Below are 12,197 nucleotides of genomic sequence, written 5' to 3'. Positions count from 1 at the left end.
ACTCATGGGATGTCATAGTAGCCTCTGAAAAACCATGCTTAGTGTAGAGCTTTTTAACTGAAGAGAGCTATAAAGAATTTAAAGAGGAAACCCATAAAAAACATTAGTGATGACAGAAAAAGAAAAGATAACTGGAAAAGGAAAAACATGGTTAAAGTGCTTTGAAACACAGTAGTATACCATATGGTATTTGTTATGGGTGATATGTTGAACATTTCTTCATAACTATGAAAAATGATAAAGGCAAGAAAGTTATATACTACAAATGAATGAATTGATGGAAATAATGTACAGTTTTTATATTGTAGAATGTTAATAATAGGTATGTGTTAAAATCCATTTATACAGTACTGGCTTTGGGTAAATTGGCAGAATCATATTATCAATTACAGTATCAATGATTGAGAACAAGTTCAGTTGCATCTAATCAGATGTCACAAAACTGAAAAGGAAAGACTGTTTAATTATTCTCTGAAAGAAAAAATGTACTTCAGAATGTATATCTTAGAAGAAGATATCTACTGGAAAGGACAGGTCTAAGGTTAAACTGGGTAGTATTTCAATAATCTACAAATAGATTTGATATTAAAATTGACCTGAGGAAGAAATAATGTGAATAGAAATCATCTAAAATTTCAAATCTGCTCTAAATGGCACAGTAGAAGATTACAGTACAAGAAAGCTCTTACGTAGAGGTCAATGAGAGTGTGAAATGTAAGCATATCTTTCCTCTAAACTCTTGCCCGGTCTGTGTTCCTAAAAATGAAATGAAATGTCTGCTCAAAATCCCTGTGCCTACAGGATAAAATCTGACCTCCACAGCATGGCATGCAAGGCCTCTCACAGACAGCGTCCAGTGTCAGAGGTGGCCTTCCATGCCTGGTCTTCCATTCCCTGTTCCTCACACACACTCCAGGCTTGAAACACCTGAGCACCTGCCATGCGCCTGGAACTAAACCCTTTGTGTAGAAATACAATCTCTCATGGAATCATCACAAGGACCTTGCAAAGTAGATACTAGTCTTTTCTTTCCCATGTTAGGGAAAGGGAAACCAAGGCACAACTTGCCAAAGACTAACAACTAGTTGCCAAAGATTAGTGACTAGTAACTTGCCTTGCTAGTAAAAAGGTGAAAGAACTTGGCTGAATACATGATGATGATGATGCCCTTTTTTGGTTTCTATGCCTCACTCATGGTTTCCTCTTTGTCTGGAATTCCCTTCTTAATCATCTCTCTCTACCACATACTCTTTCCGGTAAACTTGTACTATCCTTTAAGATTCAGATAAAAAAACCATAGACTCTGGAAGCCTTCCCCAGTGATATCCCCTAGAATTCTTTTCTTCCCCTATTCTCAATAGCTTTTTGTTCACTTTACCAACTCAGCTCTATCCATTTGGGATTCTAGTTGGTGATTTGTGTATCTCTTTATTGAGACTGGGAACTCTTTGAAAGAAGGAACCTGGCCTTATTTACTTTATTTAAGCACTCCTCCTAGTATATAGGTTTTCAAAAGCCTTTGCTTAATAAATAGATAAAAAGGTAAAACAAATTGGAAAATTTCAGATTCCTATGTTTTTGAGACTATTATTGAGAATCAAAAAATTAAAGTTAATCAGTACTTCCAAAATATGTACAGTCTGTCTTAGTGTCCACCTTATTGACTGACATAGTAAACATAAGTTAGCACAGGCATTTAGTGTTTTCACATATTCTAGAACATAGCAGACAAAATAGAGAAATGTACTTGAAATTAAAAAAACAAAACAAAACACTAATTATAAATCTCTCTTTTTATCTTTCAGAGCCCAAACCAGTCCAAATTGTCATCCCATATGAAAGTCATAGTACCTCTGTAATCTTATTTGTTCAAATGCCTGATACTGGAGTGTTTGATGGCATACATATTGTAATTGAAGGAGGACCAAATGTTACCAGGCCTTTGAAACATGACAATAAAATAACTGTTGGCAATTTAACGCCAGGCACAGAATATAATTTCTTTGTTTCCATCATCAGTGGTACTAAACTAAGTAATATGTACTATGTGCCTGCAGTAAAAACATGTAAGTATTTTGGGACTTACATAAGGTTTTTTTTTTTTTTTTTTAATTTTGACTTTGTGTCCCATTTTATATTAGTAGGCTACATTCACTTTAATGCAGTTGTTTTCAAAGATCTTTTAAAAATAATTACAAATACCTTACTACTGAACCTAATCTTTCATTGTTCTAGTATACAGATAGAGCTAACTTTATGTAAAATTGAGAAGTCATGAGTTTTTTAAATCTATCCATTAAGAAGAAAACATACTTGAATCTTAATCATAACTTTCAATGACTTATTTCAAGAGTGAGGAATGTGAATAATTTTAGGCAGATGAGAACTGGGTTATATTTTTTGAGTCTAGAGACACTTAATAGTATCTCTCAAAGCACATAATCTTAGCATGTGTTTGCTCTCCCCATGCTGCCTTTGTCTGGAAAGAATTAGGGTATGTTTTCCTTCTTTGAATATTTAAAATTAGTACATATTATATTTGTTCATACCAGAACTTACATTTTGAATTTCATATCAATTTTGATTTGTTTTTTCTTTAAGTCACTCATGTATTCTACAAATAATTCATTTTGAGCATTTGGGATACATGACATTTATCTAAGATATTGACCTCGTATATATAGAAATGAATGGCACAGAGTAATAAATGCCATACAAAAATAATATGTAGTGCTGAAAATGTTATAATTCTGACTATAAACATGTCCAGGTTCTTTATGTTTTGCTCTTCCTTGTCTATAAATCTTCACATATATTATTATACCACCATGTGTCTTCTTCCTCGTGAGCTGTAAAATTTCTATTACTGTTTAAACTCACCTTTTCATAAAATACTCCCAAACTGGTACCACTAATCACATTGTTGTAATAGAACCTTAACATATTTATAATCAGCTCAATATATATTTATACTTTGTTTTTACTTACAATTTTTATGTATTATTATATCTCTAAACTCTGCCTCTTCCTTATTTAAATTATAAATCATTATGAGCAGCATTCTATTTGACAGTTCTTGTTTTTAAAAGTAATTAGTACTTGATCTTCTACATATGTCAATATTGTGATATAATTGGCAAAATATATCAGTATATAACATAGTAGTATAAAGCTGCAATTTTTCTAGGTTTTCTGAAATAATTTCTTTTTCTTTATGCTGAATGGGATCTTTAGCATGAAAACATAACAATTAAAGCTCATAAGATAAAATTCGGTTTTAGCTTCAGCTAATATTCGATACAAAGAGGATTCTTTTACCCCTTCGTCTGGACTTCATATTTTTCTCTATGTTGACTTTTTAGTTTATGATAATAGTTTCAGAAAGCTTAAATCTCTTTTTTTTTCTTTTAAGTATTGTACGTTTGCTCCTGGGAATTTGCTGCTATTGTAGTTTTTGCTGCAAAATCAAAATTAGCTGCTTGTTATGGTGTTTACCATAACTCTGAGTATTGCAACTGATTATTATATTTGATAAACTGTTGTGTTATGTGTAAACAACTGTTTTATTTTTTTTTTTTTAATTTTTTTTTCAACGTTTTTATTTATTTTTGGGACAGAGAGAGACAGAGCATGAACGGGGGAGGGGCAGAGAGAGAGGGAGACACAGAATCGGAAACAGGCTCCAGGCTCCAAGCCACCAGCCCAGAGCCTGACGCGGGGCTCGAACTCACGGACCGCGAGATCGTGACCTGGCTGAAGTCGGACGCTTAACCAACTGCGCCACCCAGGCGCCCCAACAACTGTTTTAATTTAGGATATAAAGATAGTTGATTAATAAACTTTACTGTTCTTTTCTCACCTTGTGTTTTTTTCCTCCTTTAAAGGGATAAATTAAAAAGAAAAACCCAGTTAGAAAACATAGAAGAATTTAAATGTGTTGTGTGTTTTGGGTAGGTCTGGAAGCACCATCAAATATCCATGAGGGCAAAGTAACAGACTCTTCCATAGAAATTCTCTGGAATCGAGCTGATGGGAATTTTCAGCATTATGAAATCACATGCATGAACTGTACTGCTGCTTTCATGGTACGTTAGAAGCGGCTCTCGGAAGCATTAAACTTGAATCTTTCATGCTGAGTCCAATATTACTGCATTCTTATGTTAGATAGTAGTGAAACTAAATAACCCCCATGCTTATTTGGTTGTGTTGAATTGTGGAACATTTTTTAAATGAACAGTTGCTAATTTATTCTTTTGGATTGATAGGTCCAGAAGGTAGTTCAAGAAGCAGCAACATTCTCTAACCTGGATCCTGCGACAGTGTATACTTTTTCAATTTGCACTGAAAAAGAAGGTTTTAAAGACAGTGCTCCTAACGTAAAAGAAATACAGACAGGTACAGCCTGTGTAAGCCCTTGAGGTATTATTCAGTGTTCAATTCAACATTGAATCAATGTTCAAATATTTATTTCATCCTTTAGGGAAGATTTAGTCAATAGTTTGTTATTCCCAGATTTTCTTTATGGGCAGGCAGTGTCCTCTCTTGTCTCTTTTTCGGTTTCCCCTTATATGGGTCAGAAAAACCTCTTTTGTAAATGTATTGCCAGGCAGTAGAGTAGCTAATTGTCTGGGGTCTGGCCAGATTTTCCATTTGTGATTTAATTTCTTCATTGTTCAGTCAAGCAGACAATGAAGTGACATTTCCCCAGTGTTAGCAACTTACTCCCAATGGCAGATGGTGATTTATTCCATGCTTGTCATATGAAATAAGGGATGATTGGGAAGGATGTATGCAAAATGTATACATTTTCATATCTGAATGAAGTAAAATTTTCAATTATTCTATAATAACTATGTTAATGATTCTTGACAGTGGTTTATTGATTTGTGTATTTAGGAACTGGCCATAGCTTGTATTCTTTTACTATAAAAACAAAGAATGGAATCGGGAGAGAATATTCTTGACAATTTTGTTCTTTTCTTTTACATGGAAGAATTTTAGAGACAAAAAAAAATACATATTATATACTATTTCATTTAACTTTTCTCCCTAGGAAAGAAGGGAGTATTTCACATTTAGATTGCAAATAACATTTCTGCTGATTAACTTTGTCAGTATTTGGTATTTAATTGGAATGAGTCCTAAAAATCATTAAATACTTCGCAGATTGGTGGTGTTGGGAGGAAAAATAATGTTCTCTCCATCCTTCTAGGTCCTTTACTGAGGACCCCCCTTCCCCCCGCTAACCCGTGTAAGACAGATTAACAGGAGAGAAATAAACATATATATATATACTTCATGCATACGTGGGAGAGACCCAGGGAATCTGAGTAACTCCCTGAAATGGCTTAAGCCACCACCTTAAATACCATCTCCAGCTAAAAACAAAAGAAAATGTTGAGGGGGTACGAGGGAGCCAGTTAGTGGAGGCTACTAGGAAAACCTAGTAAACAAGTGTAAAGTGGTTATGCAGATTTAGGTCTGCCTTCTCCATTGGCAAGAATTTCTAGAGATTTAGTCAGACTTCTCCTAGTGTAGGGAGGGAGACACCCTTACGAATGGAGATTTTCCTTGTAAATTTAAGAGTCTCTTACAAAGGATAACTTTTAACTCAATTTTCAGAGTTTCTCGTGTGTCTGCTGTTTCTTTTAAGAATAACCAACTCAAAATCATCCTTATGCCAAAGAGGCATATTTTGGGGTGGCATATTCTGTTCCTTTTCAGTTGTGCAAGACCAAGATACAATCTTTCCCTACATTTTTGAGGCGAGGGAAATACTGATTATAGTACTACAATAATATATATTGGTTCCACTTTAAAGTTTAAAATTATTCTTGCTGGTTTTTTTTTTTCTCTTTTTTTGACTTTTAACTTATCATCTATCAGGAAGAATAAAAGGAATGTTTTGGTTACCCTCAGAGTTTGCAGAAAGTGAAACAAATCTTGAGGGTGTTTCAGGGCTATTTTAGACCAGGTGCTTTGTGCGGTAGAAAATGTTATTTTATGTGTATGTTTTAATGATATAGCCCCAAGTGCAGTTGAATTTATGAACCATAGTAGAAACTCCAATGCAATAACTGTTAGCTGGCCTACAGCTAGAAGTCTTCTGGACGGATACATTATTTCAATATCTAGCGGAATCTTAATGAAAGAGGAAACCCTGCCTTCCACAAAAAGGTATGAAAATCCTGAAAAGAAATTGTGTCAAGTTACATGGACCATGAGATTAACATTTTATATATGTTTTTCAAATGCTATACTACTGGCTTAATATAAACAGAAATTAGAAAATTTGTAAGACAACTTTTTTGGCTACGATGTGATTAGAAAATGTCTGAGATACAGTGACAAATCTGTTTTGCAAATAATAATAAATTAATACAGGATATCTCAAGCTTGTATGTATAATACGCACTTTTTGACTTAAGTGAATTTCTCTGTGTAAGAGGCTATGATTTCTAATTAACTATTTATGCTTATGAAGCATAGCAGATTGTTTCTGTGATAGACAATAAAAACACCACAAGACTTATATGTAAAATTCTCTTTGTAGACAGAGTGAGAAGATGGGAGTTTTCCAAATGTTTCTGAGCTAAATGTTTTAATACGTGAATTTTTTTTTTTTAATGTGCAGGGCATTCACATTTAATAGCCTTTCTTCAGGGACTGACTTTTTAATTAGTGTTATAACTACCAAGGGACTGAAAAGAAGCCATCCCACTGTCCTCATGGTTAGCACTTGTAAGTTTATTTTATATTTAATTGACTTTTCATGGGCAAAAAATAATGGAAATGGTTGTGTTTAAAGCCAATATCTAATTAAAAATGAATGAAAATGGAAGTGGTTTATGGCATGCTTGAAGAGAAGAGAACACGGCACTTAACTTGGAAAATGCCTGAGTTGTATTCCTGCCTCTATCACTTATTAATTATGTGACCTTGGGCAAAACTATTAAGTTTTCACTTATAAAATGAGAATAATTATTCCTGCCTGGGTGCAAAATCTTGTTGATAAATTCCAAACACAAAGCTCTCTCTGCAAGTGCAAAGTACTCTAAACCTCAAGATATTATTGTCATGCAATACTCAATATTTTTCTAATATTTTGAGTATTTAACATTTTATGAAAAACCAAACAAAACTTTTAATATGAAAAAATAAATGGCACTGTGTTTTTAATTGCATTTTGGGGTTCAGTTTGCCTCTTCTGACCTTATTAGCATCACTTGCATGTATGCCTGCCTTGAGCATGTGCAGTGTTCCAAAGATTCCTTTCACTTGTGTGGCCCCGGCACAGGCACCTGTATTTAATAAAGTACCAGTGCTCTGTCAGTGTGAGAGGAGGCTTAACCTCAGAATCTGAGATATGGAGGAGGAGAAAGCACTGGAAAATGAGTGATAGTCAAATAAATTCCTGGAAAATACACTAAAACATTTGAGCACTTACGATACACCAACATGATGTTATTTGCTTAAGTCACCATACTGAATCTACCCAGGTAACCTCAAATGTAGGTTAAGGCTCAGAGGTGTTCATTACTAAAGGTGAGATATTTAACCCAGGTATCTAACTCTAAAACTGATATGACATTGCTGCCTCTCATAAAGACCATCCTAAGAAACATCAGAAATAGATGAGAAACAGATGAGAAATGGCTTAATTTTTTTTTAACTTTATTTAAAAATTTTATATCAGTGAAAGTTTCCTTGCTGCTTTGACTTGGGCTGTGCCATTATCATGGTCACCATCACCATCATTGTTGTCATCATCAAATTGAGTGCTTGTTGTTTATCAGGCACTTTGTTAGGTATGCTTTATATCCCTTAATTCTGAGTGACTACTTTTATTCTGTCAATCATAATGTGATGCATATGTTTGTATTTTTTATAAATGAGGAAACTGAGGCTAAGAGAATTTCAGTAGAAATTATATCTTATACAAGATGACAGAGATTTGAACCTGTGTTTCCTTGAGATGAAATCCTGTCCTTGTAACTACTGTGCTTCAGTAGAAAGGCCACTATGTCATCTGCAGGACTCTTGTATTTCTTGGCTCTGTGACTTTGTACAAATTCTGATTCTGTTTGGACCTCAAGATCTTCATTTCTACTCTGGGTTTAATAATACCTTCATATTTCATGATGTTGCTTTGGCTGTGTTTTCTAAGACAAGGCTGGTGACTTAGTAATTTTCCCCATCTCTCTGACTTTACTATTTGACTTTTGTCTTTTACTGTATATTAATAATTTTTTATCTTTCTGTACCTGTCTTTTTTATCAGCCACCTCAACTCCATTTGGAAGTAGATGGAATAGTAATAAGTGTATAAAATAAAGCTAAAATATATTATGGGAATTTGGAAGCATAATAAATTAATTCCAGTTAGAAGGGAATATGCATTACAGAAAAACAGAATAAAAAAGGATAGTGAATCAGTGACTCAGATTTAAGTGTACCATTGAGTTGAATTCTAATAAACTTAAATCAATATGTAAGTAGGGACAAATAAAATCTCATGCAAAATTTGAATTTTAGAGATGAAATTATTCCAAAAAATATTAATATTTCTCTCAGTTAAAAAAAGCAATGTAACGTGACATTATTTAATAGGAATTAGAAATAGAGTCATGTTACCAATTTGAAGAATAAGCTTCAAGAACCTTCTCAGTTATAATGTTTAAAGGGAAAAGGAGTTTGTGAACTTAAGGCAGGGGTGATAGATCTCCTACTCTATGCAGTGCATAAAATTGTAAGTTAAAAATCCCAATTTGAATTAAGTTCATACTGAATTTTGCTATGAGAAAAAAGAAATGTTAAAATCCATATTTTACATAATTTTATTGTGGGAAGAGGCTTTCTAGAAAATTGTTTTTTTCTCTTCCGTTGCAGAGTTGGGGAGACAGATTCAGGATAGATTGCTTGCACAAGATCACACAGTACTAAAACAGACTGGAAAAACCTCTGTATCCAAGTCTCTTCCATAGTGTGACAGTCAAGGTTATTTTGTGTATTCATTTGTTTTAAGATATCATTCCAGTGCTTAGTGTCTCTCTCTGTGTGTCCTAGGACTCTTCCATAGTGTGACAGTCAAGGTTTTGTTGTTTTGTTTTTTAAAGATATCATTTCAGTATTTTATTCTCTGTCTCCCTCTGCTCCCTACCTACCCCCTCTCCTCTCTCTCTCTCTCAAATAAAATAAAAGGGGGGTGGCACCTAGGTGTTGAGCATCCAACTCTTAATTTTGTCTCAGGTCATGATCCCAGGGTTGTAGGATCAAGCCCTGCTTTGGGCTCCACCTGAGTGTGGAGCATGCTTCAGATTCTCTCTCTCTCCCCTGCCCCTCTCCTCTGCTTGCACGCTCCCTCTCTCACTCTAAAATCGTATTTAAAATATTAGGGACTCCTGGGTGGCTCAGTTGGTTAAGTGTCCAACTTCGACTCAGGTCAGGATCTCACGTTTTGTGGGTTCAAGCCCCACATTGGGCTCTGTGCTGACAGATCAGAGCTTGGAGCCTGCTTCAGATTTTGTATTCCCTCTCTCTCTGCCCCTCCCTCCCCCACCCCCTCTCAAAAATAAACTTTAAAAAAAGTTAAAATTTTTTTTAATTAAAAAAAAATGATACCATTCCAGTGTCTTATTTCATTGCCCTAGATCCAGACCCACCATCTGATTTGCTGATTTTGGGGCAGGAAGAGAACACAATGTATTTGTCTTGGAAACTTCCACAAGGAGGCTTTGAAAAGTTTCAGGTAAAGAACAGTGCTGCTATCATACAACCTTGATGTTTAGTAGGGTCTTTATTTCACTCTGTTTTTATTCTTTCTTTTACATTAATGGTTTTAAAAACTATTCTATTTTTCATGCAAGATTTTCCTCCAAAGTAATCTTTTCTATTTACTGCTTTAAAAGTACAAGGTTATCATGGGAAGTGGTCAAATATGAATCAAAGTTGATAGTTTAAAAGAGTTTGGTTTTCAGAGATGAAAGGACAGTGAATGAAGGAACAGTGGTGCTGGAGGGTAAAGCTTCTGTGACAGCACTGGCCAGAACAAAGATCTGAGCTGTTTAAACTGGGTGATGTGCTATGGGCTCCCTTTCAACCTTATCCTAGAGATTTAGTTGAGTGGAGACTTCTAGCCGAGGGAGTAGGAGAGTTAAGATATACGGAGCAGCCACTTTTCAACTGGGTCTGTTATTATTTTTACTAAATATGTATGTTTTGCTTGTGTTTTGTTGCTAACAATGTAACTTGGCATCACATGGGGAAATGTATTCACCCTGCATCCTACATTGTACAGTTTGCCAAGTCAACTTCCAGGGACGGTACTGTTGCTTTGCATTCTATGGGGCCAACAACTTTTCCATACTTTCTTAGTGGTAGGAAGTGGCAGTTTGAGTTACAAATAACAGAAAACAACCTGAAATAGTTTACGCAACAAAGACGAAAATGTATTAATACAAGACAGCCTCATGGGGACCAAGGAAAGGGATATAACTGGGTGTTAGGAAGGCCTACAATCAGATATTTTAAGGCTGTGGAGAATCCAGGGATTATTTTCTTTTCTGTCAACTTCTGCTCATCTGCCTTATTATTACTTTTTCTGATGACCGATTTTCTTTGCTAAGCAATCTGTGTGGTGAGTGAAAGAATGCTGTGTACACTTCCAAGTACAAACGGTGCATTATCAGCTACAGAGAGACAGACTCCCCTTAAATTCCCATGGGAAGGACTGTGATTATTCCAAATTGGATTAGATACCTCGTACGGTTCCAGTTAACTGTGCTTGTAGGTCCCAAATCATGTAAAAAAAAATGGTGGCCACAGGTCTATGGGGGATAGGGATTATAAAAAGAATCATTAGTATTTGGGCATATACAACAAAAAATGTTTCCCGTAAGTAAAAAATAATATACTATAAAATGTGATAATTTCTCAACTCAGTGCAATCTAAAAGGAACCAGAACAATTAAACTACTGGATACTTGATATGAACAGATCAGTACATCTGGGTTTTATGCTTGAGTATGAATTTTTTAACAATTAAGATCAATAAGGGAAAGAAAATAATACTTACTATATGACAGACATAAAAAGAAGCCACATTTATTTATAGTATCTGGGCTAAAGATGAAGAAGTAATGTTATAAATCTATCTTTAATTTTTTTTAAATGTTTATTTATTTTTGACAGAGAGAGAGAGACAGAGCATGAGCAGGGGAGGGGCAGAGGGAGAGGGAGACACAGAATGGGAAGCAGGCTCCAGGCTCCAACCTGTCAGCACAGAGCCCAATGCAGGGCTCGAACTCACCGCGAGATCATGACCTGAGCCGAAGTTGGGACGCTCAACTGACTGAGCCACCTAGGCACCCTGTAAATCTATCTTTAAGACTTGTATAAAATATAGAGTCTTTTAGTGGTTCTCCACCATTTATCTAATGTACACACGACTTAGTATGGTCTTCAGAGTCAGACTTTAACAACCTGTCTAATCTATTTTCTCTAGATTGCATATTTCATCAGAATTGTATTGCCTACCATTATCCACATATTTTGTGTTTTCCTGATTCTATTCTTTGGTCATGTTCTTTGGAATATATTCTCTCCCAATTTTCTTTGACAATTCTTTGAGACCCTGCTCAGATATCATTCCCTGTATGAAAGCTCCCTTGAATTTATCAGCCTCCCTTATTAGAAATTTATCAGCCTCCCTTATTGGAAACTTTAGTGTCATCCTTGACTCCTTTTTCTTTCAGCTCCTTATGTACTTGTTTACTGAATCCTGATGATTCCAACTTAGAATTACTGTGAAAATCCTTTTCTTTTCTGTTTCCATCTACTTTGCCTCGTTTCAGGCTCTTACTATCATTGTTGGCTCCCTTTTGTTCCAAGGAACAAGCTGACACCCGGAACAGTCCTTCTAAATCTGTTGAAACATCATCTCATCACCTTCCCTCATACTCATCTTAAATTCCAGGCTTATATTGTAAATACACTAGCATTTTACTCTTTCTTTCCTTGATAGTACACACCGCTTGAGACTCGTCCCTATAAGTTTTTTTTCTTTCTGATATGTTTATTGATGTATTCTTTACTCTCACCATATTTTGGGGATGGCTTCCCCAGCTATTTCTCAAAATAATTATTTATTCTCTTCTGTGATTCACCTAACTTTATGTTCATGTCTTTGTCATATCCTTT

The 12,197-nt window shown here is 35.1% G+C and overlaps 1 protein-coding gene across 2 annotated transcripts in view; it reads left to right on the top strand.

Annotated features, from left to right (window-relative positions):
• The window catches only part of PTPRQ (protein tyrosine phosphatase receptor type Q), a 257,649-nt gene that overhangs the window by 21,548 nt on the left and 223,904 nt on the right, over window positions 1-12,197 (top strand). For both annotated transcript variants that reach the window (XM_086712736.1, XM_086712737.1), the window contains exons 11-16: window positions 1,806-2,066; window positions 3,955-4,085; window positions 4,266-4,395; window positions 6,027-6,177; window positions 6,635-6,741; window positions 9,650-9,747. In XM_086712736.1, coding sequence (XP_086568862.1) covers window positions 1,806-2,066; window positions 3,955-4,085; window positions 4,266-4,395; window positions 6,027-6,177; window positions 6,635-6,741; window positions 9,650-9,747 — 878 coding nt within the window. The remainder of the gene's footprint in view (window positions 1-1,805; window positions 2,067-3,954; window positions 4,086-4,265; window positions 4,396-6,026; window positions 6,178-6,634; window positions 6,742-9,649; window positions 9,748-12,197) is intronic.

This window comes from Puma concolor, chromosome B4, assembly GCF_028749965.1.
Source record: "Puma concolor isolate L17-30 chromosome B4, mPumCon1.1.hap2, whole genome shotgun sequence".
Classification (NCBI taxonomy): Eukaryota; Metazoa; Chordata; class Mammalia; order Carnivora; family Felidae; genus Puma; species Puma concolor.
The sequence above is the reverse complement of the archived record's forward strand: the minus strand, read 5'-3'. Positions and strand labels throughout refer to the sequence as shown.